This window comes from Piliocolobus tephrosceles, chromosome 7, assembly GCF_002776525.5.
Source record: "Piliocolobus tephrosceles isolate RC106 chromosome 7, ASM277652v3, whole genome shotgun sequence".
NCBI classification, from domain to species: Eukaryota; Metazoa; Chordata; class Mammalia; order Primates; family Cercopithecidae; genus Piliocolobus; species Piliocolobus tephrosceles.
The window spans coordinates 91,783,454-91,809,825 of NC_045440.1; the positions used below are offsets into that span (position 1 = coordinate 91,783,454).

At 33.6% G+C, this 26,372-nt stretch overlaps 1 protein-coding gene across 1 annotated transcript; it reads right to left on the reverse strand.

Moving 5' to 3' along the window:
* On the reverse strand, window positions 1-24,880 carry C7H8orf88 (chromosome 7 C8orf88 homolog). Its single transcript, XM_023222925.1, has 6 exons — window positions 24,736-24,880; window positions 19,990-20,088; window positions 18,324-18,397; window positions 10,882-10,957; window positions 2,646-2,752; window positions 1-956 (listed from the first exon to the last, which is right to left on the reverse strand). The coding sequence occupies exons 2-6, from the start codon at window positions 20,060-20,062 to the stop codon at window positions 933-935; spliced, it is 354 nt and encodes a 117-aa protein (XP_023078693.1). The 5' UTR covers window positions 20,063-20,088; window positions 24,736-24,880; the 3' UTR covers window positions 1-932.
* Between the last annotated feature and the right edge of the window lie 1,492 nt (window positions 24,881-26,372).

The window sequence follows — 26,372 nt, forward strand, 5'->3', positions numbered from 1 at the left end:
AACAGTAACATCCAGAGTGACAAATTGCAGGAGATTTAATGTATAAAATTTCTAGGAATTAAAAGCTTAAACCTAAAAATTCTTTATCCATATATGTTATAAGAAAATATAGAATTAAAACTGAATGTACGTCAATTATTTTCAAATGTCCAAATTCTTTTGGAAAAAAAATATCAGTTTCACTTTGAAATTGCTCAACTTCTGCTATTCATATGGTCTGATTAGTGACATAAGTAGCAGCTGTTTTTCAACTTCAGTTTCATTCACTACCATTGTTTCCAAATTATCAATCTCTGCTAGTAATTATGAATTTAAGACCATATTATTATCAAAAACCTAGAGACCAATCATATATCTGAAAAGAAATACCCATTAAAAATTCTCCCTCCTGTCATTGAGAACTATGCATTGAACATTCTGAATCATTCTAAGCCTCTGGAGAGACTGTAATGATCCATTCATGAGCTGGTATGAAATCAGTGGGAAGCAGAACAACAAAAGCAACTTTAAAAGCAACAAGAAATTATGTACCATATATACACTGTAGCAAATATTTTATATTTGAGAGTCTTTACAGCTTACATTTCCATTCCATTATTACAAGTGATGAAAAACAAAAAATTCCAAGTAGTACGCAAATTATAAATATACAGTCTTCCCACTTCACTAACCAAATTCCTACTTTCCAGTGTAACCTCCCAATTTATGCAGGAAACCTCCTGCAAGGCTGAAACTGATTAGAAAATTTTTTATAGTTTAAAAATAGCTCTTTCTCATTTTTAGAGAAGTCAAATAGTCAACCATCAAAATTAAGAATAAATTGAATTGTCACAGTCCATTACAGTTATTGTTGCTAGATCCACCTCATTTGCAGATGTCCAAACTATAAAATGAATAATTCTTTCTCTTCAAATTCATCTGTTCTTAAAATGCTACTTAAAACTTTGGTTGTTTTCCTGTAATATAAAAGAAAAATTTAATTATCAATTGATTGAATACAGTTTTTACTAATTAGTTCATCAAACCAAATACTGTGAATGTACCAGGTGTTTACAGATTTAAATGCATGTTACCATAGAAACTATTAAAGTAACTAGAACTGTCAAATAACAAAATGGCTCATGTTTTAAAAATATATGTAATTCATTTTAAAATATACTAAATTGTATTCCAAACCTGTTCTGTTTCTGTGGCACCTAGTTTTAAAAAATGTATTAATGTGTAAATCGAAAGTAAAATGAATTCTAATGTATAAGTTTGTTTTAAAAAGTGTATGTCAAGCTTTTATTTACACAATAAAATGTTATTAAAGGTGGAAAGTCTACAAATGAAACAGTGACTATAGTTTATATAGCACTGAAGTTTACATTTATTCTTACAGATCATGGATTACATATCCCAAAGATCTTTGAACAGGTGGAAAAGTTGAAATATCAAGTACATTTTTTCTTATTTAATATTCCTGTATGAGAAGTATTATACAAAATTTTAATTCATGCTTTAATTAACTTTGAAAAGAATTGGCTAGAGATCTAAAGTTAGGGAGTTTAAGAAATATTAACATAAACTATGAACAACATAACGTTTTTTTAAAATTGTAATTTGAGGAAAAAAATCCTATGAATTCCAAAGAATTAGAATACCAAACATGGAGATAGGAAGTAGTAGTGTATATCTCCCATTTGAACTGCTCTCAGTATACCTATATTCTGAATCTCATTTCAGAGGAGTCCTAGCTGCCTTTACCTATATAAAGGTATTTACGAAAACTCTAATAGAAAGTTAAATACCAGTCAAATGTAAGTAGAGACCATAAAGAATGGGAATCATTTACTAAGAGCAAATGAGAGTATCATACTCAGTAATCTCATGCATTATTTTATTAATCCTAACAGTCAGAGATTATCATCCTTATCAGCAACTGCAAAACTAAGGTTCAACAAGGTTAAGTGACTTGTCCAAGTTTGAACTGCCAGTACACAGAATGGAGCTACAATTTGAAGCCATGTCTGATGACAAAATCCATGTCCTTTCTATGAATATCCTAAGAGATGCATGTATGTATTCATTATGTGTATTTATTTAGATGGAATTTGATAAGGTAACACAGAAATATAAAGGGCTAAGAACAGCAAAGTCATGTTAAAGAAAAATACATGAGATGATTTGTTATAATGTATAAAAAGACTAATTGAACAGAATGGATAGCCCATTAACAGACCACGCATATACTGCCACAAAGATGTCAGAGAAGTACCATTTCAATAAATATTTTTAAAATGACTGGATATCCATGTAGAAAAAGGTAAAACTTGATGCCCACCTCACATCATAGAGTAAAATTATTTCCAGGTGGCAAATATAATTTAATTGAAAAAATAAAACTTTTAGACTATTGGATAATATTTTCATGACCTTTCAATTAAAAATATTTCTTAAACAAAATACAGCTATTCCATTCTAATTTTTGGACAGAGTTACTTTATAATAATTGGTTTATTATACCTTTAGATTTCTGTAGTTTTCTGAATTACCTGTATCTTATAATAAGGAAGGTTAAAAATCTAGAGGTAGAGTCTGATGAAAATGTTAAAGAAAAATATTTTTAATATAATATTACAATACAAACTTAGAAAACTACTTACTGGTTTTTGCAGTACAATGGGATGATCAGGCAGAAAGTCTGGTTTTTTCCTGCAGATGGAAACACTTGAGAGCTTCAACAGGAAATCTCTGCTGTATTTAATTCTCTCTGTAGATATTAAACATCAAATGTAATGTTATGAAATGCAGAGCTGTCTAGATCACTTTTTGGTTTATTTTTTTCTGGATGTCCTCTATTATTTTATAAAATGATGAATAGTGTGTCTATGCAAAAGAGGAGGAGAAAAAAAGCTTTGAGAAACATCTACTGCCTCCAATTCTCCTTTTACATAGAAAGAAAACCAAGTAACCAAGGAAAAATTAAAGAAATATAATTAGGAAAATGGGAAATGCATGGCTTTTTTCATTTGGTTATTCAGGTCTAGTAAAATGATCTTCTATAAAGTATAAAATAACCACAGTAAAAACTATTAGGCAATTCAGATCCTGCCAAAATGTTACTTTAATAAGCCTATCAAGTCTCAATCAATACTGAAAACTTAACACAATAAAAATAAATTCAATTCGAGAAACATTTATTGTACATCTTACTTGTATCAGGAACTGTGCTAGGTAATAATGAATAGTACCCAAGATAGGGCCCTTATCTTCAAGGAGAACAATGTTTCAAATATCTGCAGATTTCAAATCAGAAATGATTACCAGAAACGATCACCAAGACAGATTATATGCTGTCCCAGAAGACAATGGAATAATATGTTTAATGTTCTAAAAGAAAAGAACAGTAACCCAGAATTTCATGTCCAGTGGGGGGAAAAAACCCCTCAGAAATGCATGTGAAGGAAAGACATTTTCATATAAAGTAAAATTGAAAGAATTCATCACCAGCGGATGTGATCTTCAAGAAATACTAAAGGAAGTTCTACAGGCTGACGGGAATTATACTAGATTGAAACTTTACTGTTGAGAAATAAAGAGCAAAAGAGATGATAAATAGGTGGGTAAGTATAACAGATTCCTTTTTTCCTCTAAGTTTTGTTTTAAGAAATATGTATTACTGTTAAAGCAAAAGCAGCCACAGATAATATATAGATGAAGGATGTGGCTATGTTTCAATACATTTTTATTTATAAAAACACGAATTGGTCTGTAAGCCATAGTTTACTGACCCCCTAAACATTACATTAAAGACTACAAATTGACAGAGTGGATTTAAAAAATAAGAAGACCCTAGTATATGTTATCTGCAAGAGACACATATTAAATATAAAGGCATATAAGTTGAAAGTAAATGGATATAAAAAATGCAAAGACTAGGAATAAGAAGGGTTGAATTACTATCCTATCTTCCTATCAACTAACAGGTAACAATTATCAATGTGTTGCTCCTAATACACAGTTCTGAAATACATCAAGGAAAATTTAACTTATCAGAAATTTTGAGTCTGGCTTCTTTCATTTAACATTTTTGAGGTTCATCCTTAATCTGGAACATTCTATGTAGCCAAACCATCAATCAAGTGTGAGAACAGAATAAAGATATTTTCAAATACACAAACTCAAAGAATTCACCAACCCAATACCCTTTTTTCATGAAACTCTTGGAGAATGTACTTGAGCAAAATAAGGACATAAATCAATAAAGAAGAAAACATAAAACTCAAGAAATGGAGGTAAGTGATGTCAGGTAAAACAGCCAAGTAGAAAACTCTAAAAGTCTTTCACTCCACAAAAACAAGTAAGCTCATAAAAACTGTCAGAATCAACTTTCTCAGAACCCTGGACTCTAACCCAAAGCCTGTAAAAACTAGGGGAATGCTTAGTGAACAAAAAAAATAGCTAAATTTGGGAAAAAATTTGTGGCATTAAACTTACCTGGGACCATCCCCCAGATAGGCCATGGCCTTGAAAACAACAGCCCTCATTACTTTTACAGGTTCCCAGAACTGGAGGGAGTAGTATAGACTTCATTCTCAAAAAATTATGATCATTTGTTTTGACTTTCTGGTGGTTCCCTGAGGAACCATTCTGAGAAGCTTGCCTGTACTTCACACCTAACTAAGAATTCTTCTAGCATTAAAGCTGCTGCCCAAAATCCATTTGTCCAAACATTTACAGGAAAATGTATTAGTTGCTTCCACCTGAGACAAGGGATAACAATTGGAGCAAACATTAGGCATACCAAAAAGCTTGGGAGGAAAAACTGAAAAAACGAGATGCTTTGAGGAAGAAGGGCACTGAAAGAATCCCAAATATTCTTTATAGAAGCCCACATGCATGTCAAAGCTAGGCTCATGTTCACAGAAAAACTTGAGGAGATCCTAAGCACTCACTCCTGGCTGACTTGCAGATTCCTACCAAGCAGGAAATGAAGGTGAAGGCAGAATTGAGGTAATACATCAAAATACAGAGAGGCCTTATGCAAAGGCTGAAAGAGGGGCTTCTCTGTTTTTCAGTTTGGTATGGTTCTTCTAGCCACTGAAGGAAATTATGTCAAATCACTAGCTGACCACTAAGATAACATAATAGAGACTTCCATGGTCATTCATGACAAAGAATATAGATTTTACAATATTAGTTTGGAAAAGTCACTAAGCTAACAACAACTACTACAACAAAGAGCAACAACAAACCCAAGGGAAGGAAGAAAATCTGATTTCCAGAGCAGCCACATTATAACATTCAAAATGTCCAGTTCTCAACCACCACAACAAAAATTATAAAGCACTCAATGAATGAAGAAAGTATGGGCTCATTCATTGGAAAAAATGAAATAGAAATTTTCACCAAGGAAGCCAAGACATTGAATTTACTTGAGAAAGGCTTTCAATAAACTATTTTAAATATGCTCAAAGAGCTAATGAAAATTATGAGAGGAGTGTCTCATTAAATAGAGAATATCAATAAAGAGATGGAACTTTATAAGAAGAAGCCAGATAGAAATTATTGAGAAGTACAATAACAGAAGTGAAAAATTCACAAGAGGGTTTCAACAGCAGATTTGAGCAGGCAGAAGAAAGAATCAGCAAATTTAAAAGTAATTCAATTGACATTATTCAGTCTGAGGAGCAGAAAGAAAAAATAATAAAGAAAATGAACAGAGTCTAAGACACTTATGGGTTACCATCAAGCATACCAACAAATATATAATGGGAGTGCCAGAAGGAGAGAGAGAAAAAGGAGAAGAAATGATATTTGAAAAAATGGTGGAATAAAATTTCCAAAATTTAACAACAAAAAAAGAATCTATACATCTAAGAAGTTCAACAAACTACAAATAGAATGCAGACAACCCCCAACTTATGATGGTTTGACTTACAATTGTTTGACTTTATGAGGATGTGAAAGCAATTCAAGGTTTCAGACTTTAAGCACTGGTGATTCTCTGACCAAAGACTCTCTGGGCCAAAGACTCTCATACCAACTTATTATATTTTCAACTTATGATGGGTTTATTGGGAAGTAATCCCACCATAAGTTAAGGAGCATCTATCTGTATACTAAAAGAGATTCTTCACACATAGATACATCATAATCAATCTGTCAAAGTCAATGAAAATCTTGAGGTCAGAAAGACAGTAGTAATTCATCACTTTACAAGGGATTCTCTATTAGATAAACAGCTGATTTCTCATCAGAAACTATGGATGTCAGAAGTCATGGGATGACATATTTAAAGTGCTGAAATCAAAAAATGTGTCAATCAAAAAATCTATACCTGACAAAAGCTCCTTCAAAAATGAAGCAGAAATGTAGACATTCACAGATAACCAAATACTGACAGAGTTTACTGCTTGTAAACTTGTCTTACAAGAAATGCTAAAGAGAATCTTTCAGACTTAAAAGATAGTATGCAACTAAAATCCACATGAGGAAATAAAGAACACCAGTATATGTAACTACACAGGCAAATATAAAAGCATCAATAAATTTTCAGTATGAAATTCATCCTTTTCTCCTATATGATTTAAAAGACAAGTACATAGAAATGCATAATTATAAATCTAGGTCAATAGATGACAGAATGTGTATAAAGATGTAATTTATGACAATAACAACATAAAGGTGACTTTAGAGATATATATAGGAGCAATGTTTCATATAACATTGGAAGTAAGTTGATATTAATTCAAACTAGTTTGTTATATATTAAATTAATACCCAACACAGCAATTAGGAACATAAAAAATATAGTAAAATAAAAGGAAATAAAAATAGTACACTAGAAAATATCTATTAAACACAAAAAACAGTTATGGAGGAATCAAGTAACAAAAAAAGACATACAGAAGACAAATAGCAAAATGGGAGGATTAAGTCCTTTTAAATCAGTTAATTACATTAAATATAAATGCACTAAATTTTTCAATTATTATACAAGGCAGAGATTGGTAGAATGAATTTTTAAAAATCATCTCATTATATTCTGTCTACAAGAGACTCATTTTGGATCCAATGACAAAAATAAGTTGAAACTGAAAGACTGTAAAAGATACTCAATTCAAGCAGTAACCAAGAGACAGATGAAGTGAGTATACTAATATTAGACAAAAATAGACATTAAGACAAAAATTGTTATAAGAGACAATGGACATTTATACAATGATAAAAGCATCAATTAATCAAGAAGATATAACAATTATAAGCGCATATATACCCAACAACAGAAAGAAAAACACAGAATTAAGCACAGAAATGGACATTTTAACATTAATAACTGGAGACTACAATATTCCATTCTCAATATTGGATAGGAAAACTTAACAGAAGATCAACAAGGAAACAGAATGTGAACACTACAACCCAACTAACCTAATTACATATATACAACACTTTACCCAACAACAGCAGAATATACATTCTTCTGAAGCACACATGGAACCAGAGCACGTATGTTTCACACACATGGAACATTCTCTGGGATGAACTCATACGTTAGGCCACAAAACAGTCTCAATAAATTTAAAAAGATTCAAATCAGACAAAGTATGCCCTATGATGACACTGAAATAAAACTAGAAATCAAAACCAGAAGTAAACTGGAAAATTCACCACTATGTGTAAATTAAAATACACTCTTATACAACCAATGGATCAAAGAATAAACAACAGGGGACTTAGAAAATATGTGACAAATGAAAACAAAGTCACAACATATCAAAATTTATGAGATGCAGCAAAAACAGTATTCAGAGCATAGTTTACAGCTATAAATGTCTTATTAAAAAAGAAGAAATAACTCAATATCTAACATTACACATTAAGGAACTGGGAGAAAAGAGCAAACTAAATCAAATACTAGAAAAAATGAACTAAATAATAAAGATCAGAGTGAAGATAAATGAAATAGAGAATATAAAAACAACAGAGAAAATCAGCAAAACCAAAAGTTGGCTATTTGAAAAGACAAAAACTAACAAACCTTTACCAAGACTGATTAGGAAAAAAATGACTCAAATTACTAAAATCATAAACAACAGTGGTCTTGTATCCTGCAACTTTAATTTATTTTTATTAGCTCTAATAGTTTATGTGAATTCCCTAGGATCTTCTATATATACAGATGCTTCTCAACTTACAATGGAGTTATATCCTAATAAACCTATTTTAAGTTAAAAACAGCAAAAGATGAAAATGCATGGCTAACTAGGAGTGGCACCTTGCTGATGCTGCCCAGCATCATGAGAAAAGTACAGTGTCTACTGAACAGATATTGTTTTTGAACTATCATAAAATCAAAAAATTATAGGTCAAACCATCCTAATTGGTGATCATCTGTGTAGGACTGTGCTCTCTGTGAATAGAGATGCTTTTACTTCATCTTTCCCAATTTAAATACCATTTATTTCTTTTTCTTGCCTAATTGCTATGGCTAGAACTTTCAACATAACATTGAATAAAAACAGTGAAAGCGGACACTCTTATCTTGTTCTTGATAGCGTGTTTTGTCAAATGCTTTTTCTTCAATTGAGATGATCATGTGCTTTCCCCTGAATCCTGTTAATGTGGTGTATTATTACTGATTTTGATACGTTGACTCACCCTTGCATTATTGAGATTAATTCCACTTGGACATGGTATTACTGATTTTGATATGCTGACTCACCCTTGCATTATTGAGATTAATCCCACTTGGACATGGTATATAATCTTTTTACTATAAACATAGTAAAAAGTTGTTAGTATTTTATTGAGGATTTTTGTATCTATATTTGAAGGGATATTGGCTATAGTTTTCTTTTCTTCTGATGTCTTTGGCTTTGGGTATCAGAATAATACTGGCCTCACTGGAAGTGTTACCCCTCTTCATATTTTTGGGGAATAGTTTTAGGATTAGTGTTAACTGTTCTTTAAATGTTTAGTAGAATTTACTGGTGAGAAGCCAGCTAGTCCCGAACTTTTCTTTGTTGGGAGGTTTTTAATTACTGATACAATCTTCTTACTTGCTACAGGTTTGCTCAGATTTTCTATTTCTTCTTGAGTTAGTTTTGGTAAATTCTGTGTTCCTAATAACTTGTATTTTATCTAGGTTATCTAGGTTTTGGCATACAACTAACTTATAATAGTCTCATAATATTTTTCATTTTCATAAATTCATAGTAATGTTCCCCATAAAATAAATTTATTTTATATATGATCAATGAATAATTAAAAGATTCCATTTATAATAACATCAAAAAGAATACAGTACTTAGGAATAAATTTAACCAAGGAGGTACATGACTTGTACACTGAAAACTGTAAAATATTGCTAAAATAACTTAAAGAATATCTAAATAGGAAGATTTCTTATGTTTATGGATTATGCGATTTAATATTGTTAAGTTGGCAATATTCCTCTCGAAGTGATCTATAGATTCAATGCTATCCCTATCAAATTTCTAATGGCCTCTTTTGCAGACATGGAAACACTGATCTTAAAATATCAAATGGAACTGCAAAGACTCCTAAATAGCCAAAACAATTTGGAAAAAGAACAAAGTTGGAAGACTTAAGACTTCCCAATTTTAATAGTTACTACAAAGCTATAGTAATAAAAAAAAGTGTGATACTGACGTAAGGACAGGCATATAAAACAGGAGAACAGAATTAAGAGTCCAGGAATAAACACATTAAACACATACACCTATGGTCAACTGATTTTCAATGAAGGTGCCAAGACCATTCAGGAAAAAAAGAACTGATATACTTGAGCATAAATAGTATACACAAGTGTGGCAGAGTTGTTGGAGCATTTTAGGAAAAGAGTTAACAACAGATAACATAGAAAAATAAGGCAAACATTCACTTTAGAAAAAATGATAAATTGCATAAAAAGGGAGATATGTACCTCTTGGCTAAGCAGTTATATTTTACACAGCCACAGTAGTATAAAGAGTGAGTAACATTTTAATTGAAACTTGTGAAATAACTATGTGGTGGGGAGATGAAAGGGTGAAGAACTGAAGGAACTGATGTGAGAGACTTAAGTTCTCATTTACCAAGATAAAACATCAATATAAAGTTTTCAAAAATTGAGAAATTTGGAAATAATTGTATTTAGAAATATGCGGATAAATATTAGAAGAAAAAATAATGGTCTCTTCATACTTCAAGCTTTTAAACTACATACATTAATTGACAAAAATTTGGAAACTAAATTAAATCATTGTATTTTATTTTTAAAATATGTAGTGTGGGAGAGACTATTGGTTCTCCCCTAGAGCAGTTCTTTCTTTTTGTTTCAGTAATAGAATTAACTGTATTGCTAAAGACTATGTTTCCCAGTCTACCCTGCCAGTAGGCACAGTATGACCAAGTTCTGGCAATGTGATGTAAGTGGAAGTACTATGTGCAACTTCTGGGTCATAATCTTAAGGCAAACTTCCTTCCCCCTTTCCTCCTTCCTAATGGCTACACAGGAACATCATGGCAGGAACAGAGGCAGTTATCTTGGGACCATGAGATGGAAGCCATGTGTTGATGGCATAGCAATAAGATAAGAGAACAGTGGGAAAATAGAAACTTCACAGGGCAAATTCATTACAACAGTTCAGAATTTTACATGATACAGAAAATCTAGTAATAAACTCCTATCTTGTTTAAGCCATTGTATTCTGGTCTCTCCTTGAAAGCAGTCAAACTAGTAGCCTGACTCATATAGATAGAAATCAATCTAAAAATATATAATAAAATTTCATATAATATAGGTTTGCATCTAAGCGATGCAGTAATATTAACTTTATATGAATGCTAAGACATTCAATGATAAAATTGGGAATTATGATAAAATTTTACCTTTTTTAAGTGGAGACTGATGTTGCTGTTGTTCATTAAGACCTTGAGAAAAGGCTTGCATTCCATTCGTCTTACACTGTTAAACATGAAGAAAATAAACTTTTTAACTCATGTTTTAAAATTTTATATAATTAGTTTAACTACCCAAAAATATTTTCCTAATAATATATGCATTTAGTAGGAGCTAATAAGCAATCATTATAAGTCTGCTTATTTAAAATGAGCAACAAAAACATCTTTCAAAATATATTCACATATATCTACAGTTTTTTGGCATTATTATAATTATTATTGAAAAGGAATATAAAACTAAAGATGAATTTTATTGTCCTAAAGATAAATAATTCCATAGTCATTAAAAGTATTTTTTTCTTGACAAAAATGCCATTCGGAAAAAAAATTTAATTGATGAAAACAACACATTTTTATTCACAAAAATTCTGCAATAATACTATTTACTTTTTTAATCTCTGAAGTAGAGACTGATGTCACTTTATAAGCCTATGGACTGTTTCACCTAATGCCTTGGAAATAAGAGAAATAAGAAAAATTGATGTATCCAATGAGACAAAGAAAATCAAAAACATTGGCAGAGCTCTATGTCTTGAAGAGAGATGCCTTAGTGCAGAGTTTTTCCAGTCTCACTTGCAAGACCATCTTTGTTATAAGATTGGCTAAGCTAATCTGATGATATTTTAAAAATTCATTTTTACCTAATCCTTTTCTTCTGATCCCATACTCACCAGGACATACTCAGATTCAATTTAGCTTTCCATAAATCTCCCTAGAAGTAAACAATATACCAGCTGTACCAATAAGAGGAACCCAGAACACAATACATCAAGATTTCTCATTATAAAATAATTGGTGTTCTGATTGTATAAATCAGTTTTACAAACTTGTTTAATACTATCTACCCCTGAGAGATTATCTCCTCTTGTGCTGACAAAAATCAGTTTGCAAACCATCCCTGAATTAAGGTAAATCATGAAAGTAGGTTTCTTTGGAGACATCTATCCTTAAAAATAAATATCTGTGCTCCATCAATCATTGTATTGACAAGTTGTAAGCCATTCCTTAAATTTCTGTGAATGCTAAGTACTCCACCTAAAGGCAGTAGGACTAATTATCTAATGCTGACACAATAAAGTCTATGGAGATAATTCCACACTATTGAAACAAGAATGTCATCAGAAAAAAAATCAAGTTTTTGTAGAGCTTTTTAAGTAGAGATAGAAAAAATGGAAAATGCCTAAGATTTGGGTTCTCCAAAGTTCTTCTAGACTGTTGTATTTAATTAACTATAAAATGGTATTCTAAAAATTAAAAAAAAAGACTATTTCTTACCTCTGGAAATTTTAGCAGATGCACATTTCACTAAGTATGTAACATCTACTTAAATGCAAGATCTAAAATCAGACTTGAAGGTAAAATTGTACTTTGTCATGTCTGTACATATTAAAAACTTAAAATACTGATTATTTCAAATAATAGCATGTAAAAAGTACACCTACAAAAAGTTTTATACAGTGATTATCTATATGTTATCTCATTTAATTATAATCCTATAAGGAATAAAGCAAGTGTTATGATCACTATGTTATAGGTAAGGAAAATCAGACCAGAAAAGTTTGGTGACCAAGCCAAAAGTACACAGATAAGAAACAGCTGAGCTAGGTTTTGAAACTCAAGGCTACTATGTAAATTTGTGAAGGGTATGCATCTAAAGGGTTATCATTCACCACATAAATGTTGTATATTTTCTAGCAGATAGCAGCAAAGTATCTTACTCAAAAAAAAATGTGTATTTTCTATAATTTTCCATTCCTCTTCTAATTCTTGCAAAGTTGCCAAATGGGTAGTAGTGGACCTGTTAAACTCATCCATTTAACAAACACAGAGTGCCTATGACATGACAAGCACTGTGCTTTGTGTCAGGAAATACAAAGATGAACATGACATTCCAGTATCTGTTCTCAGAGACTCACAAACTAAAAGGCAGAAAAATAAAAGAGCAAATCATAATAAAATCTGAGAAGCTCTGTAATAAAGATATGCAGAAAGTACAATAAAAGGACTGAGTCAGGGTATCAAACTTGGCTTAGAAATGCCAGAAAAGGCTTCACATAGGAGATGATGCTTATATTGACTCTTGAAGGATCAGTAGGAGTTAGACTGGCAAACTAATGAAAAATTAATGTTTATGGAATAAAAGAATAGCCTTGTACTGAAGAGCATAGGAAAATATGGCTAGTTCAGGAAATGGAAAAGGTTAAACAGAGGAGTAAAGCAGGATAAGCATCAAGTTTCTTACAATTTTATTCAAATCAAGTGCTCTTTGTAATGGTACAATTCCCCAATATGCATGCTCAGAAGTTCTATTTAGACTTTTTGTATTTTTTTGAGACAGTGTCTCACTCTGTCACCCAGGCTGGAGTACAGTGCCACGATCATAGGTCACTGTAACCTTGAACTCATGAGCTCAAGTCATCCTCCCAACTCAGCCTCCTGAGGAGCTAGGACTACAGGCATATACCACCATACCCAGCTACTTTTCAAAAGTTTTTGTAGAGACAAGATCTTGCTACATTGCCCAGGCTGGTCTCAAACTCCTGGGCTCAAGTGATCCTTCCACCTCAGCCTTCCAAAGTGCTAGGACTACAAGTGTGAGCACCCCACCTGACCCTTTTATATACTACAGCAAGAATGTTCGCAGCCTCTGTCACTCATCTTAAGCAAATGTATACCACTGAGATCAGGAAAGAGAATAAGAAGAGACAAATGCGTATCACTCTCCATTCCTGGAATGAAAAGTTAAAGTGTGATAATTCTAGGCAACATCAAAAGACAAAAGGTAAACAGGAAAAAAAATTACAATTCGTATCTTAAATAGTTTCACCTAAAAGAGCTCCCAGGAAACAATTTTAAAAAAATAAAAAAGCCTATAGAAGAGAATGGGCAAAGGACAAGAAACGGTAACACAGAGAGGAGGAAATCCAAATGACTCTGAAACAGATCAAAGTTAGCCACAAATTCTTGATACTCTTCTCATCAAGAGGTAAATTCTGTATCTCCTTCACTTAAATCTTGGCAAGATCTATGACTGCTCCTACCAATATACATTTCAGAAGTGACAGAGTGCTAGTTTCCAATCCCAGATATTAAGAGGCTGGCAACTTCTATCTCCTGTCCCTTTGAACATTAGTCTTGGAACCCACATGTAGTGTTATAAGAAGCCCAAGCCACTTGGAAAGGCCATTTGTAGGTGCTCATTTCAGTTCATAGTACCAGCTGAGCTCCAAGCCAATGGCCAGTATTAACTGACAGCCATGTGAGTGAGTCATTTTCATCATCCAGTCCAGTCAAGCCTTTAACTGTCCTAGATGCTATCTGACTTCAACTACATGACTATACTAAAGTGAGATATGGCCAGCTGAGTTCAGTCATCCCAGGAGACCATGAAATAAAACAATAAGCTGTTGTTTTAAGCCAAAATTTTCAAATACTTTGTTATGAAGAAATAATGAAAAACAGGTTAAAGAAAGTTGTTCATAAAGGAAGATAATACCAGACAGAGCCATGGATTTACACAAAGAAATAAAAAGTTCTGGAAAGTCAATAAATGAAAGTAACATAAAATTCTTTCCGTTTTTAAAGTTAAAAAACACAGAAAGAAAAAAACATTAGTAATGATTGTATGTTTACAGTCCAAATAAAAGTAAAATTATCATCATAATAAGCACAAGAATGGAAGGGTGGTCGCCATAAAAAGTTACTAGATCTAATAACTGAGTTTAACAAAATCACTATACAAAATCAATTATATTTCTAAACCCTAGCAACCAACCCGTAAAATTTAAAATTTACAAAACAATACCATTTACAATACTATTGAAATATCTGAAACACTTACAAATTGTATAAATGATGTGCAAAAGCTCTATGCTGGAAAATACAAAGAATCAAGGGATATGTCAAGTTAGCAGATCATAAGATGTCAATTCTTCCCATATTAATCTATAAATTCAATCAAAATGCCAACAGACTTTTTTGTAGAAAATGACAAGCTCACTTAAAATTTATATGCAAATACAAAAGACCTAGAATTGTAAAGATAAATTTCAGAAACAAAGTTAGTGACCTTTCATAACCTGGTTTCAAGACTTATCATAAAGCTACAGTAGACTATAAAGTGTAATATTAACATAAAGGTAGACATAAATCAACAGAACGTAATAGAGTTTTGAAATAAATTAATGCATGTATGATATACCAGTTTTTCAAGGAACTTTTGCAGTTCAATAATAAAAAGACAACTCAAGTAACAGAAATAAGCAAAAAGACATGAACAGGCACTCCAACAAAAAATAAAAATTTAAAGAAAGAAACAGGAAAAGAAAAACACAGATGTCAGAGAAGTTCATGATAAGATGCTCAATCTCACTAAACATTAAGAAAATGTTAAATACAATGAGATACCACTACTCACACACTAAAATGGCTAAAAATAAAAAGATCAACCATACTAATGTTGGAAAGGCTGTGAAGCATCTGGAGCTCCCTCATATTACTGATGAGAAGGTAAAATGGCACAACCACTTTGGAAAACATTTTATGATATCTTATAAAGCTAAACAAACTTACTATATGATCTATCAATTCCACTCCAGGATAGTATGTGTATTTCCACACAAAGATTTGTACATGATAGTCTATAGCAGCATTACTCATAATATCTAAAAACTAGATACAATCCAATGTTCATCAACTGATTAATAAACAAATTGTTGTATATTTACAGTAGGATATTATTCCACATTAAAAAAAAACTACTGATATATACAACATGAAAGGATCTCATAAACATTATGCTGAGCAAAAGAACCCCAGCACCAAGAAATACACATTATATTTTTCATTTATATGAAACTCTAGAACAGTAAAAACTAACTTATCTATCATTAAAAGAAGCAGATCAGTGGATGTATGGGGCAGGAAGGAGGGCAAGGGGTTAGTCTTAAGTGTAAGTAGTAAATTATTGCAAGGGGATATAAGGACATTTTGAAGGAAGATGGAAGATTTTCATTGTGGGGTTCATTACATGGAATAAATATTTCTCAAAACTCATTGAACAAATGAGTTCACTTTACTATATGTAAACTATACCTCAATAATGGTGGTTTGAAAATATATCAAGTATCTCTGACACAGATTCTACTAGCGTTTGCATTATAATTGAAGCAGCAGACACAATTATACATTTAGAAGTAATTTAACTGCACAATTTGATTTTTCTCTATAAAACTGCAATGTTAACATACTAATTTTTTACATATAAAGTAAAAGAAGGTCAATGGTTCCAAAAAGTAATGAATATTACTGTTACATTTAATTAGGGAAATGTTAGCTGCTAGAACAAATAAAACATTTCTATGACTTATAGAAAACTCATAATAAAGCCAGAATAATTAAGACATCATGATATTGATTATACAGAGATAAAATATGATCACTAGAAGAGCCCAGAAAAGATATGTGTATAAGAAAAATTATTATACAATTAAGATTCCACTGATTTATAGGATGAATTATTCAATAAATTATGCTTTACAATCAGTTGCTTATAGGAGAAAAACTAGATTTCTATCTTACACCATCCAAAAAATCACCTTTAGGTAGACTACACACCTAAATATGAAAGCAAAACTTCAAAGCTTTTGGAAGAATATATAGGAAAATATCTTTTAATTTTGGAAATGGGAAGACTTCTTAAAAGTGAAATCCTAAAGAAAAACATTGATAATATCATTACATTAATATTTAAAACTTTTAAACAAAAAATGCCACACAAAAAATGACTCTCTAACAGACCATATTCCTGGAAAAGAAAATATTTTTCTCAAATAAGAAAAATAATTAGAATCCAGAACATATTTTAAAGGCACATAAATCAAAAAGAAAAAAATCCAGGAAAAATGGGAAAATAATATGACTTGGCAATCCACAAAAGAAGAAATCCAAATGGTCACACTAAACATATGAAAAGATGCTCTACTTCATAAGTAATAGAGAATTAAAAATTAAAACCAACCAAAATATATCATTTCTCATCTACTGTCTCACCCAATGTTCAAGTATGACAATAGTAAGGTGAGGACGTAGAAAAATCAGAGCCCCTGTTCATACAAATTGCTTTGAAGAGTAATTTGGCAGCATCTAAAAGTTGAAATTAATAATACTTAGTAATTCTACTCTAATTTTATGCCACAGAAAACTTTTCAAACATATAAAAATGAAATATATAGATGGCAGTCACAATAGCATTTATTATAATATAGAAACAAATGCCCATCAACAGAAAATGGAAAAAAATGTGGTATAGTCCCATATATTAAAAGATTATTCTATATCAGTTCATATTTAACTGCTTTATTCATTGTAAAGTTGCCTAGTATTCCATTTACAAATATACTTATGATTGTGCATGCATAGTCTATTTGTGGATAAGAAATAGTAACGAGAGGCCGGGCACAGTGGCTCAAGCCTGTAATCCCAACACTTTGGGGGGCCAAGGCAGGCAGATCACCTGAGGCTGGAAGTTCAAGACCAGCCTGGCCAATATGGTGAAACTCCACCTGTACTAAAAATACAAAAAAAAAAAAAAAATTAGCTGGGTGTCGTGGCGGGTGCCTATAATCCCAGCTACTCAGGAGGCTGAGGCAGGAGAATCGCTTGAACCCTGGAGGCGGAGGTTGCAGTGAGTCGAGATCGTGCCATTGCACTCCAGCCTGGGCAACAAGAGAGAAACTCTGTCTCAAAAACAAAACAAAACAGAAAAGACAGAGAGAGAAAGAATTAGTATCTAGGTAAGAAACTGATACAATGCATCTGGATAAGAAACTGGTGCAATGCTTACTTCTGATCAGAGGAAATAGGAGACTGGGACAGAGATTGGAGGGAAACTTTTCAATAAATGTCATTTTGTATATTTTGAATTTTAAACTTTGTGACTAATTTACTTAGTCAAAAAATTAAAATTTGTAATAAAATGTTAAAGCAAAGATGACAAAATCCTATTTACATAAAACAAATAAAACAATTCCATTTATCATAGCAAAAGTACAAATATATTCATGGAAAAAAAAACTGAGGATAGTTATCTATGGGCAGGATAGGAAGGAAACAGGATGGTAGAAGCATATATACAGGGTTTGTAACTATATGTTAAGTTTTTTTCTTTAAACTTTTTTAAAGCAAATATAGCAAAATGTTTAGACTTAAAAATGCTGGGTGACAGATAAATGGGTGTTACATTCTCTTTAACATATGTACATAAATTTTTAAAAAGTATATAAAGCATAGTGTCTGGCACACAATAACCATCTAACACACATTACTTTCCAACCTATAATATTTCTTTTTGTTATAATTTCAAAACTTACTCTGCTAACTCCACTTTGTATGCACTGAGTGTTGCATGGATACTCATTTTGAAAATTGAAAGGGAACACTGCTCCTGTTAGGAGAGGAAGAAAACAATTTTATATATCTATTATTTCAATGTTGCGTTAAAAGGATGGGCATACAAACATAAAAAGAGTTCAGAGATAAGAGTTCACAGTCTATTTTAAAAGACAAGCTCATATATAATGACTATAATACAATTTGATAAGCAGTAAGCTTATTGAGAGATTTAGAGAAAGTACTATGCCAAGCGGAGTGGGTTTGGGGTATCACATAGGTTTCACAACATGAAGTAATTAAATCTGAATCTAAAAGAAAAAGTAAATGATTCCTTTAGGGATCTGAGATGGCCAGGGAGTATGTAAGTGTGTTAAGAAACACCAAAATTATTTTCTGATTTACTAGACTTTTCTGCCTAATAATCCCCTACTCTCTTGTCTGGATCTTAAGAAGGTACAACCAAGTAAGATACCGGGGCTACCTGCCCACCTTGTATCCCCTCTCATTCTCATTCTCCATGTAACAATGTTGGAGAGAAATCAGTGAAAAATTGGATCTTCAGAGATGAAGTGGGGTGGGAGTTGCTGGAAAAAGTCTGGTCACAGAAAAGAGCTGCTGCAATGGTTTTACATTCTTTCCTTTAGGACAAAATTTGAGACTTGACCCTACACAACCACTTCCACTGCATCAGAAGTATACAGAATCAGCATTACTCAGCTATGGTCCCAGAAGATCCATTAATTTCACTTATCTGACATAAGTCACAGGCATATTGAGAGCAAACATGACCAAAGTGGAGATTATCTTCCTTGAAGGATCCAATGATGGGAAAATGAACACAGGATCGAAACTGGAGCCTCTTCTACCTTTTTTGCTTCATCTGTAAACTCAATAAAATATCTGTATTTTCCCGTTTCTAAGTAGTAAGTTAATTCAGCTGAATACATAGACTAAGAAAAAGTTTAAAAAGTTGTATGTGTATCATCTAAAGTAGACACAGAAGCCATTCTAGCAATAAGTAATGAATACAATTAAAAGACTAATACTCCAATTTAGAAGTTAAATACTAGGTATTTCAGGAGTTTGTCCAAAAGAATATCTTCATAGGTAAAAGAAAAACATTTTAGAATGTTTAAAATAGATTTTTTGAAATTAGATCTGTTCCAGTTCAAACACAGCCATAACCTCTATCAGAGTAAAAGTATGACACAACTACTACACAACCTTTAAGATTTATGCTAATTTTTTTGGCATTTGAGTATGTCGTTATTCTTTTAAAAGGTTAAACTGTCTCTCCAGCATGATTGCCCTGCAGTCATCATAATCACAGGGCATAATTTTTACTGGGTATATCACTCTGACCAGAAGCCAGAAGCCTACAAAAATGAGACATGAAAAAAACCACACACACAAAAAGTTACTTTCAGTCAAGGGTTATTCTTCCTACCTTTGTTGGTCTGGTAGACTACAGATTGGTAGGTAATTAAGAATGTTTTTCCTTCAGTAATACTTATAAACTCTTAGTTTTCATTATTTCTTTAAATATCCACCTGAAACAATTGCTTTATATATTATTTAGCTTTTCAAATACTAATTAGTCATTAATACATTAATATTTAAGGAACTGTATAATCTATTACTCACCTGGGGGAGAAGTCAGATGACGAACAGGTCTTGCTGGTTGAAGCGGTTTACCAATGAATTTTTTGGTTTCCATTGTCACAAAGACCTTGAAGTTCCATACTAGAAGATGAAAAAATACATTTTTATCTTTTGGACGAAATAATCAAGATGCTTTACATATATATAAATAACCACATCTTTTTTTAAGATGCCTATTTTACAAGTTAAAGTGGAAAATACAAACACAAAAAAGCATTTAATATTGCAATACTCAGACTCCTTTTATAGCATTTGTCACAGTTAAACATTCTCTCTTTAAAACATTTTCTTTCCTTAACTTTACTGACTCTACATTTCTTTTTGTTTTTCTTTTCTTTTGAGGCAGAGTCTCACTCTGTCACCCAGGCTGGACTGCAGTGGCACAATCATAGCTCACTTCAACTTAAAGCTCCTGGGCTCAAGAGATCCTCCTGCCTTAGCCTTCCAAATAGTTGGGATTACAGGCATGAACCACCAGGACCGGCTAATACATTTTTTTTAAAGATGGGGTCTCACTATGTTGCCCTGGCTATGTTCTTTTGGTTTGTTTCCTATTTCTCTGATTGCCTCTTCTAACTTCCTTAGCTGATTCCTCTTCTTCTATCTTTCTTCCAAATTTGGCTTTGGTCTTCTTAACTAAAGCTCATCTACGCTCATGGCTGCAACTTCCCATCTACATGATAAATATGCCCTAATTTATACTTCCAGAATCCACTTTTCTTTTAAACTCAAGTTCTATTTTTCTCATTGTCTAATAATATTTTTAATTTATATATTATCACAGGTGCCTCAAATTCAACATATCTAAAATCTAATTAATAACTTTAACTCCTATATTCCTTTAAAGTCATCACCAACTCCCTTGGACCACACTTGATAAAACTGCCTTCAATTTGATGGGTTAAATTAGAGCCTCTGATTCCAATATCAGTCTTTAATTTCTGTTCATGCTACTTCCAAAATATTAATGTTATTTTGTTTCATCATATATTTGGACATTCAGGTGTTTTGTCTATAGTTTCCTCATTATCTCAGCTGTTCTTCTTCCAAATAGCTATTTATCTGTCAAGACCAAGATCAAGCTCTTGCCACTTCCTTGGAAAATATCCCCCTGGCTCAACAGGTAAGGTTAAATAAAATAGTCTACATGAAATTCTCTAATAATAAAATAATAATAGCAATAATAATAGTTCTTCCTTCCTTACATTCCTCCTCCATTGGTCCCTACTGTATTTTATCAATTTTCCTAAAATATATCATAGTAAATATGTTACATGTCTACTTGATTGGACTATCAGTTAGTTGAGGCCACAAAAACCAGACCTTATTTATTTTTGTATTCTAGTATCTGCAACATAGATTTATTAAATAAACTCTATAAATGTTAAGTACGTCATCATTGCAACTAAAATCTAACACCTGTACGGGAGACAAGATTTCCAAATGTTGATGCCCATCAAGACAAAGTCAAAAACAAAACTCCACTTGATTTTGCACCTGCTTATCCAGAAATAATTGTAACCATATGATATTAAGCAAATCATAAGTCTAAGTGCCTATTTCCCCAAGTATAAGATAGAGATAGTAACCCTTTAAGTTCCCAGAAATGCTTTATCCTATTTTTAAAATATCTTTGGACATGTATAATTCAAATGTTAAAATTATAAACTTATAAACAACCTCTCAAAATTAGGAACAATAACTAAGCACCCAAAAGTTACTATTTGGAGATAACCCAGCAAGTACTTCAAGTTAATACTAACCCAGCTTTGTAATGTGTCTGTTAACTAGTATTTCAACGTGGCAATTAACAACCTCTAAACAAAGCTAATGCTCTCTATACTTTTTGTGCAACACAACTGGATATAACAAGATGTTAAAAAAAGTTATAAGCACAAGTAGAAAAAATACTTCAAATAGTTACTAATATTTTCTACGTGGAAGAGTATATTTAAAATAAGGACCAAAAAGCAACCTAATATACATTGCTTTATTTGATATTTATCCTATTTATTTTAGTTAAGACCCCAATACTAGTATGTAGTAACTTTCCATCCTATTCCCCACATGAAACTAGTGAATCAGAATACAATAGAATAGAGTACTTTGGCACACACTTCCTTGTTTTTCATTGCTCAGCTGAAATTTAGTTGTAGGTTGTTAAATCTTTTCCAATTGCTGAGCAAGGCAAATCCACAGTATTCAAACTAGGGATTTTCAAGAGTTGGGGATTACAGAACTCCATTATATGACGTTGCAACACAAGTAAAGAAACAAAAAATAAAGCTCTTTTGGTGCCACCTACCCTTCAATTTACAGTAGGAAAGATACAGCAATGGCTCCTTGTATCTAAATCCACATCAGTCAAGGAAATTAGAAAAGATGGTGTCATTCAGTACTCTGTTTAGTACTTTTTTTTTTAAGTAAACTATGCCTGCATGGAAACACTGACATTATAGGGGACAAGTTTGGGATTACAATGCATACTACATTCCACTATCATGTTAATTAATGAAAAATGTTAAGTATTTATAAAAGTAATTATTATTGTAAAACTGATTCACAGGATTATAATTAAGGCAGAACGCCATAAACCAAAACCTAATTCTCAGTTTAGTTAAAAATAATAGACTTAACTGCACTACAAAGTCATTATACTACATAAATTCAGTCTTAAACTCTAATGCCTGCTTCATCCATGGAATGTAGAGATCAAAAAGTTTCCCTTGAAGCTCTACTACCTAGAGTAGGCATGTATGATGTCAACTATTCAAAGCACAGTTACAAAATAAACAGAATCCTGCCTTCAACATTGTGTAGCAAGTAGCCAATCATAAGGTTGTAAAATGTAAATTTAAAAATGTAAATGTATAGTTTTGTGGTATAAATGTTTTTTAAAGGATATTTTGATCCGATGTCTCCAAAAAACTTTCTATTAATACATGCTGAGAAATGGTTGCTGATAGTGTTTTTCAAGTTCACACACACTTAACAAATCATCTTTAAAGGTCAAGTTGTATGAATAGAATATTGTTAAATTAGTTATTTACAGTTGCTATTCTACATCTGGCTATACTAACTATATCTTAGGTTCCTTTTCCGTTTTAAAAAATTTACCTAAGTATGAATCTTCAGGCCTTATCAGTCCTGATATTACCAATAAACCTAGAATTGTCCAAAATACAATGGGATAATAAGCAGATATACTGACCAATGTGGCCAAAATCTTATTAATCTAATTTTTTGATTAAGATCCATTTTTAAGGTCCTACTACATACTAAATATAATATCATTTAATTTTGAGCCATATATGAACTGTGGGAGAAAATTATTATTAGTCCCACTTTACAGATAAGAAACCTGAGGCTCAGAAAAATAAGAGACATGCCCAAGTCCACACAGCTACTAAGTGCTAGATGTTAGGATTTGACTACAAAGTTCACACCTTTATATCAAAACTTGCCTATTTGTTACATAAAAGAAAGATAACTGACTGTCCACTTATTACATGTGGACACTGCGTGTACAGATTTAAAAATTAAGGTGAAAAGTAACATTTATTTATAAGTCCATGCAGAATAAATTGGTATATGCTAGTAATATCCATTTCCTCAATTTACCATTTTTCTTAGAATACTAAATAAATTAGGGAGTACTGTGCTTTCCTCATGCTACAGACGTGGTATACTGCCATACTAACCAGAGGTCACAGCATATGAAACATACTATGCACTGGTTTTAGAAGCTGAGTACTATACTTAAACTCCAATATAAATTCTATTCTTCTTTGAAAAGTACTCATGCTTCTGCTGCCGTTGAGAAATAAGATCATATGAAGTGAAATGATGAAATGAAAAGACCATATTTGCATTTACCTTGTGTGTATTTCCCATATGATAACCAAATAAAATTTCATCTAAATTTCTAACTTCAAAACATTACAAAGTTAGGATTCCTTGAAACCAAATGCTGCTTGTAAGTAAACTGCTCATACTGACAAAATGATAAAGAGAAACCATACAGGAAATATCGGGGAGTAAGAAATAAACCACCTATGACTCAAATGGTAAAAGATATTTCACGTTTCACATACCTAGTTGCATTATAAAGGAAAAATTAAAATGAAAATACCAAAAACCTAGAAGTTAGGAGAGTTCCAACATATTTTCCATTTCATGCCTTCCGTTTATAACTAATTGGTTTGTTTGGTCTATTTGAGGGATTTCTCAAAACAAACACAATTTAACATTTAGATGGGCTATAAAGGTGTCTGTGATTACTTTAGTCATGTAACTGTCCCTTCTGTAGCTCTGACTAAAACACCAGCAATGTAAACCTTGTGCCACCGGGTGTAGGGGGGCAAATCGTCTTGAAAGCCTCCCACCGCCTGGCAGCAGGTGCTGGGGCAGAGCCAAGGGGAGCTGTGTACTTAGCTCCTTTTTTGGCGATGGCTTTGGTCTCGGCCACTTGCCCCTCTATCGGGCTCCCCCGGCCCCCTACACTTTCCTTCCCCTCATCCGATGCGCTCGCTCCCATTCCACTCCCACTTCAGGGTCCACAGGAGACTGAAGGGGCCCTCGGAGATTTCCCGACCCACCTCTGAGTTTCTCTCCCTCGCCTCAACTTTCCCAGGGGTCGGGCCTGGGAGACGGCGCCCACCCGCCTCCTCCACACCGCGGGGCCCGACTTCCGACCCCCAGTGTCGCTCATCCTCCCCAGCCACTTACCGACTCAAGATCCACGAGGATTTCGGGACAGCAGCGTCGCCGCGCTCAGCCCAGACGCGGAGGCCGAGCGCCCCGCTGCCCGTCGGGGAACGACTCCTGCCGCTGGTCCGCTGGCTGACCGCGGTGGCGGCGGCTGGGGGCGGGGCGGGAGGCGGCTCCGAGGGGCACGAGGCGGGCCCAGGGCGGGCGCGGGGCGTGGCCTCGGGCGCTGAGCCTCGAGAGGCGCCGCACGCCCGCGAGGGTAGAACCGTTAAAAAGGTGGCGCGCGCTTCCCCGGGCGCGCTAGGCGCGTGGGGTTGGGGCTGCGCCACCGGGAACCGGTTGTCGAGGTCAGGAGGCCGCGAGTGAGGCGCTGCTGACAGCCTAGCCCTGGACAAGGCGCGCCCTCGTGAACGGCCTTCGGGACCCCAGACCGTGCCCCTGCTTGTGCGAAGACTAGGAGGCGCCAGGCGGGCCGCCTGCTGGGGGCTTGGCGGCGGGTTCTAGGCAGGGTCTGTGAGGGAGGCCGCCTCTGTGAGGGAGACCGCCGTCGTGCTGACGACTGAGTACACCCCACTCCTCTCCCCCGTCAGAGCTGCTGGCAGGCCCAGCTTTCCCCTTGGTCCGTTTAGTGGGTGCCGGGATTCGGGTTGGCAGGGAGGAAGATAAGTTTGAGATATGGTTTACCTCAGACAGGGATGCAGCGTTTCACACAGACTGCCATCCTGAAAGGAACAAAATGAATTAAGTCAACTCCATCCTAATCATTTCTTTTTAATCTTCATCTTCAATCCTTTTGCTCATTTTTCATTATCTTTGAGTGTCCCCAGAGGGGAACTGTCTGCTTGTACTGAGGGACGTGGAGGTGGCAGTGCCTCACATCCCCAAGCACAAAAAGGACAGTTGAAAATGCACTGGGAAACACTGAACGGTTTTAAGTGGGTACTATCAGGATTTACCATTTTGTAAGGTATGAAGTTTCACAAGCATTTCCGTGTATAATCATGTTATTGCTAGCTGTCTCCGTGTAGAAATGGCTTCCAGCAATACTCCTACCATCCACTGAGACAACTCGCCTGGCATCAGAGACCTAGGGTCCAGGGTCAGAGATGGGTCATGCTAAAAAGGCATCCCTTGGGGTGAGGCACCAAAAGTCTGCACAGTGGAATCAATATATTCCAACCACCAGATGTAGAAAATTTTAAGTTCAGGATGTGGTTCTCATCCATCTAGTCAAAACAGAAATTTTCTTCTTCAGGAGTATACTTAATGCAACATGTATAATTTTATATACATCTTACAATAAAACTATTTTGTGCATATCACTGTGTGAAGTCAGTAGAAACTATTGTGACAAAAATGTAAATAGGAAGAATTCCAATTCAGATCAATATTAGTAATTTATCGACAGGAAGAGAAATTAGAGAATAGACAGACTCCTTGATTTTTTGATAATTGAAGAAAAATGAACCATATAAAAATATGGAAACATTTCAAAATGTCTTATTGATGTGACATAAAATATTGGTATCTACAAGGATAATCTAGAACTCATACCTTTACAACAAGAACTTGACAACAAACAGGTTAATGACTTTTAGCAACTTAAAGAGTATTTAAGGTTAAACACTGCCTGAGAAAACGAAGTGCCCTGAAAT

Coding starts and splice junctions, on each gene's coding strand:
- C7H8orf88 (XM_023222925.1), bottom strand. CDS start 20,062: ATGGAAACCAAAAAATTCATTGGTAAACCGCTTCAACCAGCAAGACCT. Junction 2,753..10,881: donor TCAGTCTCCACTTAAAAAAG/GTAAAATTTTAT, acceptor TAATATCTACAG/AGAGAATTAAATACAGCAGA. Junction 957..2,645: donor CCATTGTACTGCAAAAACCA/GTAAGTAGTTTT, acceptor TTTATATTACAG/GAAAACAACCAAAGTTTTAA.